The sequence below is a fragment of the Jaculus jaculus genome, chromosome 15 (assembly GCF_020740685.1).
Source record: "Jaculus jaculus isolate mJacJac1 chromosome 15, mJacJac1.mat.Y.cur, whole genome shotgun sequence".
Classification (NCBI taxonomy): domain Eukaryota; kingdom Metazoa; phylum Chordata; class Mammalia; order Rodentia; family Dipodidae; genus Jaculus; species Jaculus jaculus.
In genome coordinates this window covers 61003829-61023525 of record NC_059116.1, presented here as the reverse complement: position 1 = coordinate 61023525, position 19697 = coordinate 61003829, and the positions used below count along the sequence as shown (strand labels likewise).

General features: G+C 40.5%; 1 protein-coding gene across 5 annotated transcripts in view; it reads right to left on the bottom strand.

The window, feature by feature from the left end:
- The window catches only part of Nsun6 (NOP2/Sun RNA methyltransferase 6), an 85488-nt gene that overhangs the window by 44118 nt on the left and 21673 nt on the right, over positions 1–19697 (bottom strand). For 3 of the 5 annotated variants that reach the window (XM_045134955.1, XM_045134956.1, XR_006633667.1), the window contains exons 4-8: positions 19562–19671; positions 10898–11051; positions 9901–10035; positions 7955–8036; positions 3784–3903 (exon numbers count right to left, since the gene is read on the bottom strand). In XM_045134955.1, coding sequence (XP_044990890.1) covers positions 3784–3903; positions 7955–8036; positions 9901–10035; positions 10898–11051; positions 19562–19671 — 601 coding nt within the window. The remainder of the gene's footprint in view (positions 1–3783; positions 3904–7954; positions 8037–9900; positions 10036–10897; positions 11052–19561; positions 19672–19697) is intronic. The other 2 variants (XM_045134957.1, XM_045134958.1) reach the window with 1 other exon arrangement.

Genomic DNA, 19697 nt, shown 5'->3' with positions numbered 1-19697 from the left:
CTAAGGACCTAGGAACAATTCCCCAGTACCCACTTAAAGCCAGATACACAAGGTGGGGCATATGTCTGGAGTTTATTTGCAGTAGCTGCAGGCCCTGGCACACCATATTCTCTCTCTCTCTCTCTCTTTCTCTGTGCATATTTCTCCCTCTCTCACTCTCAAATAATAAATAATTTTAATATATTTTTATTTTATTTATTTATTTGACAGAGAAAGAGGGAGACAGAGAGAAAGAGAATGGGTGTGCCAGGGCTTCCAGCCACTGTAAACTAACTCCAGATGTTTGTGCCCCCTTGTGCATCTGGCTAAGATGGGTCCTGGGGAAAGGGTCCTTTGGCTTTGAGGGCAAACGCCTTCACTGCTAAGCCATCCCTCCAGCCCAATAAGTAATTTTTTTTTAATATTTTTATTTATTTATTTGAGAGAGACAGACAGAGAAAGAGGCAGATAGAGAGAAGGAGAGAGAATGGGCGCACCAGGGCCTCCAGCCACTGTAAACGAATTCCAGATGCGTGCACTCCCTTGTGCATCTGGCTAACGTGGGTCCTGGGGAGTTAAGCCTCAAATCAGGGTCGTTAGGCTTCACAGGCAAGCGCTTAACTGCTAAGCCGTCTCTCCAGCCTGCAATAAGTAATTTTTTTTTTTTTCTTTTCTGAGGTAGGGTCTCATTCTAGCTCAGGCTGACCTGGAATTCACTATGGAGTCTCAGGTTGGCCTCGAACTCAAGGCAATCCTCCTACCTCTGCCTCCCAAGTACTGGGATTAAAGGCGTGTGCCACCACGCCCGGCAAGTAATTTTTTAACTGAAAAAAAAGAATGTAATCCAATTCAATGAATGAGCAAATGAACTGAGCATCTTCTCCCTTCTCAGCCCACATCCAATCTACCAATGCCACCTCACAATTCTACCATAAAAACATCACCCACTGCTTACCACAGCCATTATTTTTTTTCAGAATTGCAGTCTTCTCACTGGTCTCTGTTTCTACTGCCCTTTCCCATTTATAATTTCTTCTCAAAATTATCAGCAAATATAAATTTTTAAATAGTAGGCTAACATTAATTTTCTGCTCAAAAACTTTTAATGACTTCCTATAACTTTTGAGTAACAACAGTTCTTTCAGATCCCACAAAGTTGTTGATCCTAAAGACCTCCAAGACCACACCATTCTGATCTCTTCCCTCTCTTAAAGGACTTTACCAAAACGACTGAGGCTCTTTGAACAAGCTGCATACTCTCCCACCTCAGGACAGCTACTCCCCTACCTAGAATTCTCTCCACTTCAATCCTGCTCATCACTTTCAATCTTTCCTCAAATACTGCCTCCATAACATGGCTCTTCCCTTAGAGTGAATCTTCTGTCACAGAACTGCTTTTCCCTCACAGTGACTCTTCCCTCACAGTGACTCTTCCCTCACAGTGACTCTTCCCTCACAGCACGGCTCTGTCCTTAAAGAATTGCTCTTCATCTACTTTGTGGCTCTTAACCTCACAGCATAGGACTTCCTTTTCAAAGGACCAAACTGATGCCAAGACAGGCTTCAGTAAGGTGCCACCCTAACTCCGCCTAAGTTCCAGTTTCCCAGAGAGGCAGGCAAGACTTCTGAGAAATGGTGGGCTGTTAATCAACAGTGATCCTGACATGTGGCCAGAAAAGATAACCACCCAGGGACTGAGTCAGTTCCTGGAGACACGCCCCTTTCACACCTTCTGCCCCAGCCAATAAGAGATGCACAACTGTAACTGCTGCTTGCCTAGCCAATCATTTTAAAAATTACCTAGCCTGCCTGAAATGCCCCTAGACTAGCCCACCAAAACCTTAGGACCAATCAAAAGAGTGCAAGTACAACTACTGTTCAAATTAGCCAATCATGTTAGAAAAGACTAAGCCCGCCAAAATTCCTCTAGCTGTGCTTAAAAGGAGCCTGTGAGCTCCTCTCAGGGTCGCCATTTTACATGAATGGTTGGCCCCGGCATGCTGGCTGACTCTGCAGAATAAACACTCTTTGATTTCACATACTATCTGAGTCTGGGGTCTTTCTTTAGCGATTCTCAGTTCCTTTACATTTTATCACCTGTCTGTCAATGGTCACCACTTCCTTAGCTTTACTTTATTGCCACAATCACATATGCTGCTACTTTTTTGAGGGGGGGGGGGATTCTATCTGTCTGCCTGTTGAGATAGGGCCTCAATCTGTAGCCCTGGCTAGCCTGGAACTTACTTTGCAGTCCAGAGTACTCTAAAACTTGTGGTGACCCTCTGGCCTCCGCCTCCCTAGTGCTGGAATTTCAGGCATGTATACTGCACCAGGTTTACATATGTCTATCAATTATTCATTTGTTTGTTTTGTTTTCTGTCCTTAGAGTGTAAACTCCATGAAGCTAGAAATTATTGTTACTATATTTTTGGACCATAATCTCCAATCCTTAACATAGCAAGTACTAAATAAATAGTTGTTCAATCTATATAGATCAGGAAACCTTAATACAGGTAAAAGTTGTTGGATGTGTCAGGATTTTAGGAACCACTTATAGAACTTGAAAGAAAAATGATGGCGTCATATAGCCACATTTCTTCAGTTGAAGAATAAAAGGGTCACAATGAGTTTTGAACACAGATGAAAATCAGCTCATAATCAAACACCTTGGAAAATGAAAATGCAGGGCTAAAGAAATGGCTCAGGTTAAGGCACTTACTTGCATAGCCTAACAGCCTAGGTTTGATTCCCCAGTACCCATGTAAAGACAGATGCACAAAGTGGTACATACATCTAGAGTTCATTTGCAGTAGTTAGAGGTTCCAGTGCACCCATTCTCTCCCTCTCTCTCTCCCTACCTCTGTTTGCAAATAAATAAATATAAATAAATAAAAGAGAAAATAAAAAATGCATAGAAAAATGCAGTGAGACTTGAACTGAAGCCATTCAAGGTCAGATATACTCTTATTTTGTGATGATGGAACATGATTATAAAGATTATATTCTTTCCTAGACACAAGCATTCCATATGTATGGTTATGTTTATCATGTGTAATATGTATGCATATATATCATACATATGCTATTAATGGTGATAACATACCATCTAATTATTATTAACAATTGATCTTAATACTTCAATTAAGTATAAGATTTTAAAAATAAGAACATGAAAAGATCTCTTAAATGTTTTAGTAAATAAATACTACAAAAGGGGCTGGGGAGATTGCTCAGTGGTAAAAGGTATTTGCTTACAAAACCTACTGGCCTGGGTTCAATTCTCCAACACCCACATAAAGTCAGATACAAAGTGGCAAATGGATCTATGATCCCAAAGTGCCTATGACAATGAATGGGAGGTAGAGACAAGAAAATGTGAAGCTTATGGGCCAGCTAGTCTGACTTCCTTTGCAATCTGTCAGTTGAGATGCAGCAGCAAGAGACCTTGTCTCACAGAGGAGGAACGCAGACATCTTGAGATTGTTCTGTGACCTTCACATGTGCCATGACACACACCTCCAACCCAAACCCTCACCCCACACAAGTCAATAAAATTATTGTATAAAAACTCTATGAATGAATAATTCTATAACTGTATTAGCAAACTGAGAATATAAGAAAGGCTGTAAACAGTCTTCATAAATAATGTCAACTGAATTGAAAGCAATAACTGACAGAATTTTAGCTGAATTGGAAATAAATCTAGATTATGAACATCTCTGCTTCCTAAATGATATGTAATCTTTACCTTCATCACTGCCATATGCAATATGCTGAGTAGTTTGATTATAATGACAAGCTTACCTGGTCATGCATCAATGCTGCAATATGTGTTGTTTTGCCCCCAGGTGCTGCACATAAATCTAGAATCTTCTCTCCAGGCTGAGGATTCAGAACATGAGTTACTACAGCAGATGGCAAATTCTATGAGAAAATGAAATCAATTATTAGTGATTCTAATCTGTTTTTGTTGCATGTGTGGCACACGTGTTTCAACGTGTTGACATAGGGGAGTCTGCCTCAGTAATTCCCTGCCCTGTTTTTTTAAGACAGGGTCTCACTGAACATAGACAGACCTCACCAATTCAGCTAGAGTTGCTAGCCAGAGACCTGGAATTACAAGTACTTGTACTTGGATGGCTGTTGGGGCTCTGAACTCAGGTTCTTATGCTGTATGGCAAGCACTCTGCCAACAGACCCATCTCTCCAGACCCTCAACTAATTTCTTACATTAAACATTTGCCACAAATGCAGGCAGGGGACCTGCAAAAGCAGCACTTGGGACACAGAAGGAACATGTAAATTTCTTGGAGACTTCACCCCCTCACTTCAAACTAGGGCCACAGACTTGCATTTGCAACAGGCCTTGCACATGATCTGGGTGCAATTCTTCAAAGGGTCACATTTTTAGCATAAGCTCAAGCTTGAGTCAAAGAACTAGGTTCAAATTTTCGCGTTGGTCGTTTCTATCTGGGTGGCACTCAGTAAAGCACTCATTTAGCCCCTGGGAAATTCTTGAATGCCACTATGTGATATGCACTCTATTTACCCAAGCCTCCATTTCCTTATCCATGACCTTAAATGTATGTTAACAAAAACTACAATACAGAAAATGCAATAATTACTCGATACATGTTACCTGCTATTACCATGATCATTTTCAGTAAGTTTTACTGTCCAGTTAATTAATGGTCATTATGATAGATTACATAAAATAAAATAGCTTCCACTATGGAAAAGACAAAAAGCTAAACTCTGGGCATGGTGGTACATACCTGTAATTCCAGCATTTGGGAGGCAAGGTAGGAGGACTGCTGTTGAGTTCAAGGCCAGCTTAGAGTGCAGAGTGAGTTCCAGGTCAGCCTGGTCTAGAGTGAGACCCTACCTCAAAAAGAACAAAAACAAACAAAAAAGCTAAATTCTACTCACAAGTACAAAACCTTTACTCCAGCAGTGATCAAATGCCCTTTGTTATGGAGTTAGCAATATGTTAAGAATGCAGCTCCATGGTACTGCATGGATATTATGAGTCATGAATGGTCTCCTAACTTCTATTTTATAGTCATCCTTAAGCTGTTTTAAGGTTATAAATATAGAAAGGAGAATGGTATAGGTATATTTACCAAGAAATATAAAAATCGTTTTGCACTATACTGATTTTTCTCTGTTAAAAAAATCTAGGAAGGGCTGGAGAGATGGCTCAGTAGTTAAGGTGCCGGTCTGCAAAGCCAAAGGACCCAAGTTCAATTCCCCAGAACCCACGTAAAGCCAGATGCACAAGGTGGTGCTTGTGTTGTTCATTTGCAGCTGCTAGAGACCCTGGCATGCCCATTGTCTCTCTCTGCTGAGCATGGTAGCTCATGCCTTTAATCCCAGAACATGGGAGGCAGAGGTAGGAAGATGGCTGTGAGTTCAAGGCCAGCCTCATACTACATAGTGAATTCCAGGTCAGCCCGGACTGGAGCAAGATCTTACATCTCTTTCTCTCTCTCTTGATAGATAGATAAATATAAAAACTCAGTGGACAAAGTGCTTGTCATGTTACTCTTGAGTGCCTGAGTTCAGATCCCTAAACCTCATGCAAAAGCCAGGAGCTGTGCAGGCTTCTATAATCCTAGATGATCTATGGTAAAATGGGAAATACCTCCACGTGTGTGCCATGGTGCGTACTCACACAACACACACAAAACAGACAGATAAATAACTGAAGAAATGAATAAATAGATTGTGCTGGGTGTGGTGGCATACACCTTTAATCCCAACACTCAACAGGCAGGATCGCTATGAATTCGAGGTCAGTCTGGGTTTGAGTCAGATCCTATCTCCAATAAAAAAAACAAATTCTAGGGCTGAAGAGATGGCTTAGAGCTAAGGTACTCGCCTGCAAAGCCAAAGTACCCAGGTTCAATTCCAGGACCCACGTAAGCCAGATGCACAAGGTGGCACATGTGTCTGGAGTTCATTTGGAGCAGCTGAAGACCCTGGTGCGCCCATCCCCCCCCCCAAGTAAAATAACTAAATAAATAAGAAAATGGCCTCATCTTAAAAAAGAAAAGAAGTTCTAAACTAAATTTAGAACAAATGTAGAGCTCTTTATTCTAGCAAAGAGAGAAATAAGAAAGAATAATATTGCTTTAGTCACTACTAATGTGAAGGAGGACAGAAAATGCCTGCAAGGATTCAGGGCAATGTTGTCGGCCGATCATAAATGAATGAAAATGGACTAGAAAACAAGCAAGCAGGAAACAAAAACTAAGCAAACAGAACCACCAAAGTGATTCACAACCAATTATGTGTAAGGTCCTCATATTTCACATTACCACTAATGTGCAGATAACACAAATCATTTGATAATCTCTGGGGTTTTCTTTTTGATGTTTATTTTTATTTATTTATTTGAGAGTGACAGAGAGAGAAATAGGGAGAGAGACAGACAGACAGAGAGAATGGGCGCTCCAGGACCTGCAGTCACTGCAAACGAACACCAGACGTGTGCGCCCCCTTGTGCATCTGGTAACGTGGGTCCTGGGGAATCGAGCCTCAAACTGGGTCCTTAGGCTTCACAGGCAAGCACTTAACTGCTAAGCCCTCTCTCCAGCCCTAATCTCTGGGTTTAATTCTATGAAAGTAAGAAAGCACACAGCACCTGGACTTCGGCTAGTGTTCACACTCTACCAGCTACTGCTGGTGTGCACTGGGCCAAGAACCCAAGCAGATCTAGTCTTCAGTATCTCATGTGATGCAAAAGTAACAGTAGTATCACCTAACTATCAGACTGAAACCAAATAAGTTCACGTACATGAAAGTACTTAGTAAACTGAAAACATAAAAAGATTTCTTATATCACAACAATTAAGAGCCACCAGACAGAAACCCAGTATCAGTGAACAATTTGAATTTTTATTCATTTTTTTTTTGAGGTAGAGTTTCACTCTAGTCCAGGCTGACCTGGGATTCACTATGTAGTCTCAGAGTGGCCTCGAACTCACAGTGGTCCTCCTACTTCTGCCACCCAAGTGCTAGGATTAAAGGCGTGCACCACCACGCCCAGCATGAATTTTATATGAACAACAAATGTGTACATTGTATTAACATTCTGAGATAAAAAGCAGTAACTGCAATGTCATTAAATCACCTTCAGATCAAGAGGATAGAATAAGTAGCTGGGGGCTGGAGAGATGCCTTAGCAGCTGTGGTGGTTTGACACAGGTGTCCCCCATAAACTTAGATGATCTGAATGCTGGGTTCCCGGCTGGTGGAGATTTGGGAACTAGCGCCTCCTGGAGGAGGTGTGTTGTTGGGGCGAGCTCATGGGTGTTACAGCCAGTGTCCCCTTGCCAGTGTTTGGCACACTCCCTGTTGCTACTGTCGCAAGGGGGTAGTGTCCACCCTCATCGTTTTCCCTGCCATCATGGAGCTTCCTACTTGAGCCTATAAGCCAAAATAATCCTCTTTTTTCCCACAAGCTGCTCTGGGTTGGGTGATTTCTACTAGCAATGTGAACCTGACTGCAACAGCAGTTAAGGAGTTTGCTGCAAAGCCTAAGGACTCATGTTCTATTCTCCAGATCCCAAGTTAGCCAGATGCACAAAGGTGAGGCAAGTGCAAGGATGTACATGCCCACTAGGTGCTCCAAGTGTGGAGTTTGATTGCAGTGGCTGAGGCACTGGTGCCAATTCTCTATCTCTCCTCTCCTCTTCTCTTCTCTTCTCTTCTCTTCTCTTCTCTTCTCTCTCTCTCTCTCTCTCTCTCTCTCTCTCTCTTTCTCATTTGCTCGCTTTTTCTTAAAAAAGAAAAAGCAAAAGTAGCTGAAAATCAATATAGAAAAAGAAACAAGTGTGCTTATAAAGGTTTCTCCTACTGTTTAATAAAAGATAGACCAGAAAATACGTAAATCGACCACAAAATACTCATATAAGTTTAAAAAACAGATTCCAAATAAGTCAATGTCTAAATACTTTAATGAGTAACTTACTTGTAAAAATAAGTAATTGGGCAGCACACGGTCAAAGGAAGGGCTAAGATATACAGGTTCTGTCATTCTGATGCCTATGCCTCTAAAAAAAAAGAAATCTAGCATTAGTTGCTATATAAACTTCACAGTTTACAAAACACAAACGAACAACACATCATCTATAAAATATTCTGACTACTGGGCTGAGGAGAGGGCTTAGCAGTTAAGGTGCTTGCCTGCAAAGCCTAACAACCTGAGTTTGATATCCTAGTACCCATGTAAAGCCAGATGCACAAAATGGCATAAACATCTAGAGCCCTTTTGCAGTGGCTATAGGACCTGGCACAGCCATTCTCTCCATCTGTCTCTCTTCGATCTCTCGTTGCTTGCAAATCAATAAGTAAAAATATTTTTTAAAGTATTCTAGCCGGGCGTGGTGGCGCACGCCTTTAATCCCAGCACTCAGGAGGCAGAGGTGGGAGGATCACTATGAGTTCAAGGCCACCCTCAAGCTACAGAGTGAGTTCCAGGTCAGCCTGGACTGGAGTGAGACCCTACCTCGAAAAACCAAAAAAAAAAAAAAAAAAGTATTTTGGAGCTGGAGAGATGGTTTAGTGGTTAAGGCGCTTGCCTGCAAAGCCAATGGACCTATGTTGGATCTTTCTCCAGATCCCATGTAGGCCAGATGCACAAAGGTGAGGCAAGTGCAAGGATGTACATTCCCATTAGGTGGCGCTAGCATCTGGAGTTTGATTACAGTGGCTAAGGCCCTGGTGCACCAATTCTCTCTCTCTCTCTCTCTCTTTTTCCCTCTCGCTTAAAAAAAAAATTCTGACTTGCCGGACATGGCAGCACATGCCTTTAATCTCAGCACTCAGGAGGAAGAGGTACATGAGGTCAAGACCATCCTGAGACTGTATAGTGAATTCCAAGTCAGGCTGGGCCAGAGTAAGACCCTACCTTGAAAAAAAAAGTCTGACTTTTTATAACTACCTTTATTTAAAACCAAACTACATAAAATGTCCTGTGATTTTGAATCTTTGTCTGGAACAGGAAAGGGTATTGGAGATTAAAGTGGATACAATTACACAATTACTTTAGTTAGGCACAGGGTTTCTTTTGATATCCAAAAGGTAAAGAACACCAATTATTCACTGAGATTGACTCTAATCTTCCTGGTAACAAAAACATGTCGTGAGTGACTGAATTCACAAGGTCCTCTGCTGGGCACTTAATGGAACCTGAGACAATGCTTGGAATCAAGTTGACTCTAAATGCTGACAAGAACCCAACCCTGGTGCTCCCCCATCTTTTTATAGAATAACTGCCCAGTACTGACACAACCCAGATGGCCCTTTCAACATTGTTCATTTTAGTTACAAGTGGCGGTGGAGTTGTTTGGAACAGGAAGGGCCAGGACTCAGGATGGTAGGGTGTAGAGTAATTCAGAACAGCTATGACAATCTGAGACATGTGCTCACAAAGTGTTAAAGGCACCCAGGCGAGGGTGCACACGCCTTTAATCCTAGCACTCGGGAGGCAGAGGTAGGAGGATCACCATGAGTTTGAGGCCACCCTGAGACTCCATAGTGAATTCCAGGTCAGCCTGAGCTAGAGTGAGACCATACCTCCAAAAAAAAAAAAAAAAAAACAGTATCAAAGGCAACAAAGCACACCAGCACCAGACTAGGACAGCAGCTGTTCTTTCCAAACGAGCTGCTCTTACTGCCACCAACACAGAGAACTGTCCTGGGACAGGAGCTAGAATCAGCGCATCAAGAGGGAAGAAAACACCAATAACGAGCAAAGGCAATCAAAATACCAGCTCCCTCTGACAGATCAAAGACAGACACAATCTTCACATTCACAAAACACTCTAAAGAGTATAAAATGGATTCTGGCCATCTGGAAATAATTGCTTTCTTAGAATGAAGAAGCCCGATACTGTGTTCCTCGAGAATCGTTACAGGATAACTGCTCCAACAGGAGTGACATTCCAGGAATCGGGAAAGCAGCCCGCGCGAGATGAGCGCTTTACAGTTCTCAGTGCGGTCTGCCAGCTGCTAATGTGGAAGGAATGAAGTTCTTTCTCCACAGCATTCCTAAAGCAAACAGGGGAAACAAAACTAGAGCTATGGACAGCCAGAGAGATTTAGAATGAAATATATGTCAATTTGGCTTGAACAAATCCAGATGTTCAGTTCTGACCATAAATAAATGCTGCCTTTCTAGTAAAAGTCATTTTCATTTAAAGTAATTTATACTTTTGATTTACATTAAAGTCAAACTTTTCTTTGACAAAATCAGAATGTTAAAAAGATCAAGTCAGCTAGTTAGTTATTAATAAGATAATCAATAAGGAAAGCATTGTTCTTCAGAGTTCAAATAATTAACATTCAGGACAAGTAAAATTCACTGACAGGGAGGTATCTCCTGCGGTGTACTTGGGCTTTCTGTTCCTCGGTTTGCACTCAAAGCCTCAGGTGCGATAGGAAAGTGTCCAACCACTGTACTAACCTCCAGTCCATGACGTTGGTTTTTAATCTGTCTATATTTTTTTTAACCTAAAATAACTTTCTTTAATCCCAAAAATCATGTATACTTGGACTAATTATTTTTCCAGTTGAATTTATTTAAAGAATTCATATAATTCAACTAGATACACTTTTACATTATTTTTGGTTTTAAAAAAATATTTGTATTTATTTATTTGAACAAGAGACAGAGAATAAGAGGCAGGCAGAAAGACTCCAAATGAACTCGAGAGGCATGCTCTACTTTGCGCATCTGGCTTTACATGGATTCTGAGTAATGGAACACTGGCTGCCAACTTTCAGGCTTTGTAAGGAACCACCATTAACCACTGAACCATCTCCCTAGCCCTATTTTTAGGTATTTTGTTTGTTTGTTTGGTTTTGAACCACAGAAAGAATACTATTTTCCCCACAGTGTATGATAACATACTTCAATTCAGGTAGCCCACTGAAGATTTCTTTGCGACTTAGTTCAGAAATTCCATTTCCAAGAAATACTTTTGCTCCATCAAATTCTTTGGCTCCTTTCTTACATTTTCCTTTAATATCAGAATATACAGAAATAACATCTCCAGCTTTCATAACTACAGGAAGAAGAAAGTCAGATTATAATAATCCATGCTTTTGGCAGAACTGTGAAAATTCTTCAAGCAAGAGTGGGACCTAAGAGACAGAAATTATAGACATGAACCAGTTAAAATTTATCTCAATAATAATCCTTCACATGAAATCCAACTCTTAACTTTTAAGTATTCCTATCTAACTGGAGATTTCTTTTTTTCATTGAGAGCATGAAAATAAAAGAGTACCCAAAACATTCTAAACAGACAAGGAAGGACATCTTCAACACATATTACTTTCCCCTGAGTCATTTTTTTCCATGGTGTAACCACTAGTGACTTGCCCATGCTCCAGAAAAGAACCCTCCACATCCATCCTCATACAAGTAATGCTAAGTAAGCTCAGGTGAGGGGAGAAAAAGAGGGTTAAGTGGAGGAGAATAGAAGAGAAAGAAGGATAAGAAAGGAAAAGGAGGATGGCCAAGTGTGGTGGTGCACACCTTTAATCCCACCACTCGGGAGGCAGAGGTAGAAGGATCGCTGTGAGTTTAAGGCTACCCTGAGACGACAGAGTGAATTCCAGGTCAGCCTGGACTAGTGTGAGACCCTACCTCGAAAAACCAAAGAAAGAAAAAAAGAAGAGGAGGACAAAGGAGGGCATGGGGGCACACACCTTTAATCCCAACACCCATGAGGCTGAGGTAGGAAGATCACTGTGACTTCCAGGCCAGTCTGAGACTACATAGTGCATTCCAAGTCAGGCTAGGCTACAGGGAGAAACTACCTTAAAAGAAAGGAAGGAGGGGAAGAGGGAGGGAAAGAGGGAAGGAGGGAGGTACGGAAGGAGAGAAGGAGAAGAAGGAAAATATCAGAGTAGATTGGCTTGGAAGAATAAGGGATTCATAGGAGGGAAGGGACCAAGGGAAGGTAACAGGGAGTGACTATAATCCAAATATACTGTATACATGCAATACATGCATAAAACTGTTAAAAAATAAAATAATTATTTCCCCCAAATCTAACAGTACTTAATACTTTTGCCAGGTGTGGTGGTGCACACCTTTAATCCCAGCACTTGGAAGGCAGAGGTAAGAGGATCGCCATGAGTTCAAGGCCACGCTGAGACTATGTAGTGAATTCAGGCCAGCCAAAGCTAGAATGAGATCCTACCACAAAAAACAAAAAATATATATATTCTTTTATGTAAACTGTGGTATCTTGACTTAATATTAAATGTTCTAAGTTTTCTTCAGAAGTGTTCATCAGAAATTTACATTAGGGTTGGGGAGATGGCTTAGAAGCCTAAGGACTCATGTTTGACTCCCTAGGTCCCACATAAGCACAAGTGATGCAAGTGTGCAAGGTCACACATACGCACAAGGAGACGCAAGTGTCTGGAGCTCAACTGCAGAGGCTAGAGGCCCTGGCGCACCAATTCTCTCTCTTACTCTTGCATAAACCAAAAACAAAGGCAGTCTGTTGGGCTTGCCTCAAAAAAAGTTTATATTAAGAAAAAAAATCCATCCAAACACACAGAAACGCACATTCTTAGTTTGTAAACCAGACAAAAACAAACAAGAGCCAGGCATGGTGGCGCACGCTTTTAATCCCAGCACTCAGGAGGCAGAGGTAGGTGGATCACTGTGAGTTGGAGGCCACCCTGAGAATACAGAGTGCATTCCAGATTCCAGGTCAGCCTGGGCTACAGTGAGACCCTCCTCAAAAAACCAGGAAAAAAAAAAAAAAAGCAAGGGTGAGACCTGGCTAGAATGCAAGATGGCTGAGGATCAGGGGCAGAATAAATCTGTAATGCATCAAAACCAGTGTTTCCTGATTTCAAGTCCAGTAAGGTCCCACTGAGGCAGAATGGCTAACTTTCTAGTATAATCAGTTGAGGGACATCTAGGCTGGCTCCATTTCCCAGCTATTATGAATTGAGCAGCAATAAACATGGTTGAGCACGTACTTCTACCGAAATGGGATGAGTCCTTAGGATATATGCCTAGGAGTGCTATAGCTGGGTCATATGGTAGATCAATCTTTAGCTGTGTTAGGAACCTTCACACTGATTTCCACAATGGCTGGACCAGATTGCATTCCCACCAGCAATGTAGAAGAGTTCCTCTTTTCCACATCCTTGCCAGCATTTACGGTCCTTTGTTTTCATGATGGTAGCCAAACTGACAGGAGTGAGGTGGAATCTCAATGTAGTTTTAATCTACATTTCCCTGATGACTAGTGACGTAGAACATTTTTTAGATGCTTATATGCCATTTGTATTTCTTCCTGTGAGAACTCTCTATTTAGCTCCATAGCCCATTTTTTTTATATGGGATAGGATAATTTATTCAGAAAATTCAATTACAGACAGCTCTGTCTTAGTTGATGACCAAGATGAACATGTGAAAGTTTTATTTTTTTTTCAAACAGTATGCTCTGATATCCCTTCCCTCCTGCCCCCATACCACTGAAGGCCCTTCTAAGGGGGTTTATTAATATTTACTGTGGGGTCATGAAGTCTCTGTGAGGAGGGACTATGCCTCAGGATATTCCTACCCACCATATGACTCTTACAAACTTACTGCACCTTCTTTGAGAACATTCCCTGAGCCTTGGTGCATAGCCCATTTTTTAATTGGCTTGTTTGACTTCTTATCATTTAACTTTTTGAGTTCTTTGTATATCCTAGATATTAATCCTCTATCAGATATATAGCTGGCAAAGATTTTATCCCATTCTGTAGGATGCCTCTTTGCTTTATACACAGTGTCCTTTGCAGTACAAAATCTTGTTAATTTCATGAGGTCCCAGTAGTTAATCTGTGGTTTTATTGCCTGAGCAATTGGGGTTATATTCAGAAAGTCTTTGCCAAGACCAATATGTTGAAGAGTTTCCCCTACTTTTTCCTCTAGCAATTTCAGAGTTTCAGGTCTGATGTTAAGGTCTTTAGTCCATTTGGATTTAATTCTTGTGCATGGAGAGAGAGAAGAATCTATTTTCATCCTTCTACAGATACATATCCAATTTTCCCAGCACCATTTGCTGAAGAGGCTGTCTTTTCTCCAATAAGTATTTTTGGCATATATCAGGTGGCTACAGTTACCTGGACTTACATCTGGGTCCTCTATTCGGTTCCATTAATCTACGTATCTGCTTTTGTGCCAGTACCATGCTGTTTTTGTTACTATGGCTTTGTAGCATAGGTTAAAATCAGGTATGCTGATACCTCCTGACTTATTTTTGTTGCTCAGTATTATTTTAGATATTCAAGGTTTTTTGTGATTCCAAATGAATTTTTGGAATGTTTTTTCTATTTCCATGAAGAATGCCTTTGGAATTTTGATGGGGACTGCATTAAATGTGTAGATTGCTTTCGGTTAATTGCCATTTTCACACTATTGATTCTTCCAATCCAGGAACAAGGGATGTTTTTCCATTTCCTAGTGCCTTCTGCAATTTCTCGTTTGAATGTTTTATAGTTTTCATTGTAGAGATCCTTTACTTCCTTGGTTAGGTTTATTCCAAGGTACTTTATTTTCTTTGATGCAATTGTGAATGGGCGTGATTGTCTGATTCATCCTCTGTGTGTTTGTTGTTAGCGTATAGGAATGCTACTGATTTCTGTGAATTTATTTTGTATCCTGCTACATGGATGTAGGTGTTTATCAGCTCTAACAGTTTGCTGGTAGTCTTTAGGGTCCTTTATATATAGAAGAATGTCATCTGCAAATAATGATAATTTGATTTCCTTTCCAATTTGTATCCCTTTTATATGCGTCTCTTGCCTTATTGCTATGGCTAAGACTTCCAGTACTATATTAAATAAAAACGGGGACAGTGGACACCCTTGTCTTGTTCCTGATTTTAGTAGAAAAGCTTCCAGCTTTTTCCCATTTAGTAATATGTTGGCTGTAGGCTTGTCATTAGCAGCGTTTATTATATTGAGATATGTTCCTTCTATTCCCAGTCTCTGTAGGACATTTATCATGAAGGGATGTTGATTTTGTCAATCGCTTTCTCTGCATCTAATGAGATGATCATATGATTTTTGTCTTTCAGGCCTTTTATATCATGTATTACATTTATTGATTTGCATATGTTGAACTTCCCTGCATCTCTGGGATAAAGCCTACTTGGTCAGGGTAAATGATCTTTCTGATATTCTTGTATTCTGTTTGCCCATATTTTGTTGAGAATTTTTGCATCTGTGTTCATGAGGGAGATCGGTCTGTAATTTTCTTTTTTTGTTCTATCTTTGCCTGGTTTTGGTATCAGGGTGATGCTGGCTTCATAGAAGGAATTTGGTAGGATCCCTTCTTTTTCTATTTTATGGATAAGCTTAAGAAGCAATGGTGTTAGTTCTTCCCTGAAGGTTTGGTAAAATTCAGCAGTGGATCCATCTGGGCCTGGGCTGTTTTTGGTTGGGAGATTTTTGATAACTGTTTGGATCTCCATGCTTGTTATAGGTCTATTTAAGTGATTAATGTCATCTTGATTTAATTTAGGTAGGTCATATAAATCAAGGAAATCATCCATTTCTTTCAGATTTTCATACTTTGTGGAGTATATGATTTTATAGTATGTCCCTATGATTTTTTGAATTTCTCTGGAATCTGTTGTGATGTTACCTTGTTCATCTCTGATTTTATTAATTTGTGTCTCTTCTCTCTTTCTTTTGGTCAGATTTGGTAAGGGTTTATCAATCTTGTTTATCCTTTCAAAGAACCAACTCTTTGTTTCATTAATTCTTTGGATTTTTTTTTCTTTTGTTCCTATTTCATTAATTTCTGCCCTAATCTTTATTATTTCTTTCTGTCTACTGATTTTTGGTTTGCCTTGTTCTTCTTTTTCCAAGGCTTTAAGGTGAAACATTAGGTCGTTTACTTGTGACCTTTCTAATTTCTTAATATAGGCACTTAAGGCTATAAATTTACCTCTTAGAACTGCCTTCATTGTGTCCCAGAGATTTTGGTATATTGTGTTTTCATTATCATTTGACACTATAAATTTTTGATTTCCTTCTTGATTTATTCATTGACCCATTCATCATTTAATAGGGTATTGTTTATTTTCCATGATTTTGTGTATGCTCTATAGCCTTTCTTGCTATTGATTTGTAGTTTAATTCCATTGTGGTCAGATAGAATGCAAGGAATTATTTCAATTTTCCTGAATTTGTTAAGACTTGTTTTGTGTCCTAATATATGGTCTATTTTAGAGAATGTTTCATGTGCTGCTGCAAAAATGTATATTCTGCAGCATTTGGATGAAATGTCCTGCATATATCTGTTAGGTCCATTCCTTCTATGACCTCATTTAGTCCAGATGCCTCTCTGTTTATTTTTTCCTGGGAAGGCATGTCAATTGATGAAAGTGGGGTGTTAAAGTCACCCACCACCACTGTGTTTGGTGTTATCTGTGACCTTAGTTCTAATAGTGTTTTTTTGATGAATTTCGGAGCCCCCATGTTAGGTACATATATGTTTAGGACTGTAATGTCCTCCTGTTGGAGTGTGCCCTTAATCAATCTTCCTTGTCTTTCTTGACTAATGTTGGACTGAAGTCTACCTTTGTCAGATATCAGGATAGCAACCCCTGCTTGTTTTCTAGGCCCATTTGCTTGAAACACCATTTTCCAACCTTTCACCCTAAGATAATGTCTATCCTTTGTAGAAAGGTGAGTTTCTTGGAGACAACAAATTGTAGGACCCTGCTTCTTTTTTTTTTTTTTTTTTGGTTTTTCGAGGTAGGGTCTCACTCTGGTCCAGGCTGACCTGGAATTAACTCTGTACTCTCAGGGTGGCCTTGAACTCATGGCGATCCTCCTACCTCTGCCTCCCGAGTGCTAGGATTAAAGGCATGTGCCACCACGCCCGGCTGGATCCTGCTTCTTAACCCAGTCTGAAAACCTGTGTCTTTTGGTTGGGGCATTGAGGCTGTTGATATTAAGAGATATTACTGAAAGGTGTTTATTTGTGTTTGCCTTTTTTGTGGTTCTACCTTTGCTCTCTTGTGTTAACTAGTACGTGAGTATTGCTTGTTTTTTCCAGGTTCCTTATATGTGTGCTTTTCCTTTTCTTCAGAATGGAGGATTCTTTCAGGTATTTTCTGTAGAGCTGGTTTTGTCTTCACGTACTCCTTTAACCTACTTTTATCATGGAATGTCCTAATTTCTCTGTCTATTTTAATGGATAGCTTTGCACAATAAAGTAAACTTGGTGGACAATTGTTATTTTTGAGGACTTGGAATACATCACTCCATGCCCTTCTGGCTTTTAAAGTTTGTGTTGAATAATCTGCTGTAATCCTGATAGGCTTGCCTTTATAGGTAACTTGATTTTTCTTTCTGACGCTTTCAGTATTTTTTCTTTGGATTGTATGTTTGGTAGTTTGATTATAATATGGCAAGGAGAGGTTCTTTCCATGTTTTGTCTGGCCGGTGTTCTAAAGGCTTCCTATATCTGCACTGGCACCTCTTTCCCAATTTGAGGGAAGTTTTCTTCTATGATTTTGTTGAAGACACCTACTATGCCTTTGGAGTGGAATTCTTCTCCTTCTACTATGCCCTGAATTCTTATATTTGATCTTTTCATAGTGTCCCGAACATCTTGAAATTCCCACTCATTCTTTTCTATTAGTTTGTCTTTCTCTTTGTTGGACTGCATTAGGTCTGCCACCTGGTCTTCTAGCTTAGAAATTCTGGCCTCTCCTTCATCCATTCTACTGGTGAGATTTTCTACAGACTTTTTTTTTTTAAGTATTTTTATTTATTTATTTATTTGAGAGCGACAGACACAGAGAGAAAGACAGATAGAGGGAGAGAGAGAGAGTGGGCGCGCCAGGGCTTCCAGCCTCTGCAAACGAACTCCAGATGCGTGCGCCCCCTTGTGCATCTGGCTAACGTGGGACCTGGGGAACCGAGCCTTAAACCGGGGTCCTTAGGCTGCACAGGCAAGCACTTAACTGCTAAGCCATCTCTCCAGCCCGTCTACAGAGTTTTTATTTCATTAACTGTGTTCTTCATTGCTAGTAATTCTGACTGATTTTTCTTTATTATTTCTATGTCCTTATTTATGTCTAGTATTGACCTCTTTATTTAACTAAATTGGCGTCCTAGGTTTTCTTCAATTCCTTTGATTTCCTCTTTGATTTCTTCTTTGACTTCTTTGAACATATTTACAATCATTCTTTTGAAATCTTTCTCAGGCATTTCCTCTAACTCGTTCTCACTGGAGATCATTTCTGCTGTATTAATACTTTTTGGTGGATTTATATTGTCTTTATTTTTGGTGTTTCTTGTGTTATAATGTATATATTTTTGCATCCTGGATTATTTAATGATTGGATTTTCTAGTTAGCTGGGTATTATTAGATTTATCAGATAATCTGATGTTATATAACTTCAGCATAGGAGATTAAGGTATTAGGTGTGACTCTCAAGACTATCACAGTATTTATCTAAGAGTAGGTATTATGACAACCAGATCCCCTAACTGTCCCTTAGGGTGTGTGGTGCCCCACCTATACCCTTAATCCTGACAACAAGGAGGTTAAGATTTCTGATCTGTTGATGGTTTCAAGTCATCTTGTAACCAGGTGATAACCTTCCCTGATGTAATCCCAGTTACCTCTGCTCCTGCTTAGGTCCCGCTGTCGGCTCAAGTTGGCGTGGCCGGGTCCCTGGACCACTGCTCTATTCTCTGGAGCTGGGCATAGGTCGTGCGGGAAGAGAGGGAGCCGATGCTGCTCTAGTTCTCTCACTGTTCCACATGTTCTTCTACCTCCTCCATTGTTCACTGCCGCTCTCCCTTCACATTTCTTGAGTTGCAGAGAGCTCCGGTGTGAGTGGAAAATCCCCTCACCTGGCTCTTCCTGTGGCTCAATCTGAGCCTGGTGGCTTTCTAGTGTGCCAGGGCCGCCACGGCGGATGGCAGACCTGCCGGAGCTGCTTCTGCCGGTCTGTGCGGGCTCTGGATCTCTCCTACTTCTCCGCTGCCATTTCAATTTCCTATACACCTCACTTTTTAGTAAAAGTGTGTATTTTGCTGAGGTTTTTTTGGCTTTTTCCTCCCTAGGCTGCTTTGGCATGGTACCTACACCACCATCTTAACCAGAAGTTCTAACTTTCTAAACATATGCAACATGCCATCAACAGGGGAGATAACTGAAGAGCACCAAGTTTATTTGCGTTGTTCAGATGTTCCCTCACAAACATCTTGACAAAGTAGTAAGACAACAATGTCAAAACTACAAAATGAACCTCACTCTCGTTTTACACTGTACCCATTAGTCAAATTTTCCTGGACTATATCATCACATTGATCCTTTTATAGAAAGGAAAAATTGACAGAAAGCTTTATGTGGATGATTAACTATTAATCTTTATTGGATAAAGTCCCCACACACTATAGTAAACACAAAGTTCAAATAATACCTAACAAGGATAAATTTGATACATACACCTGAATGATTAAAATTCATTTTGCATCTGATGGCACACCTGAATTTCAGAGAGCCCTAGACTTGATACCTACATTTTGAAGCCGACACGATTCCTGGAACATAGACATGGGCTCCTCTCAACACTGCATTGCCACACTGAGCTCCAACAATAACTTCACACTGTTGTTTTCTTATATTCTTTCTAGGAATGTTAAGAAAAGAGAAATA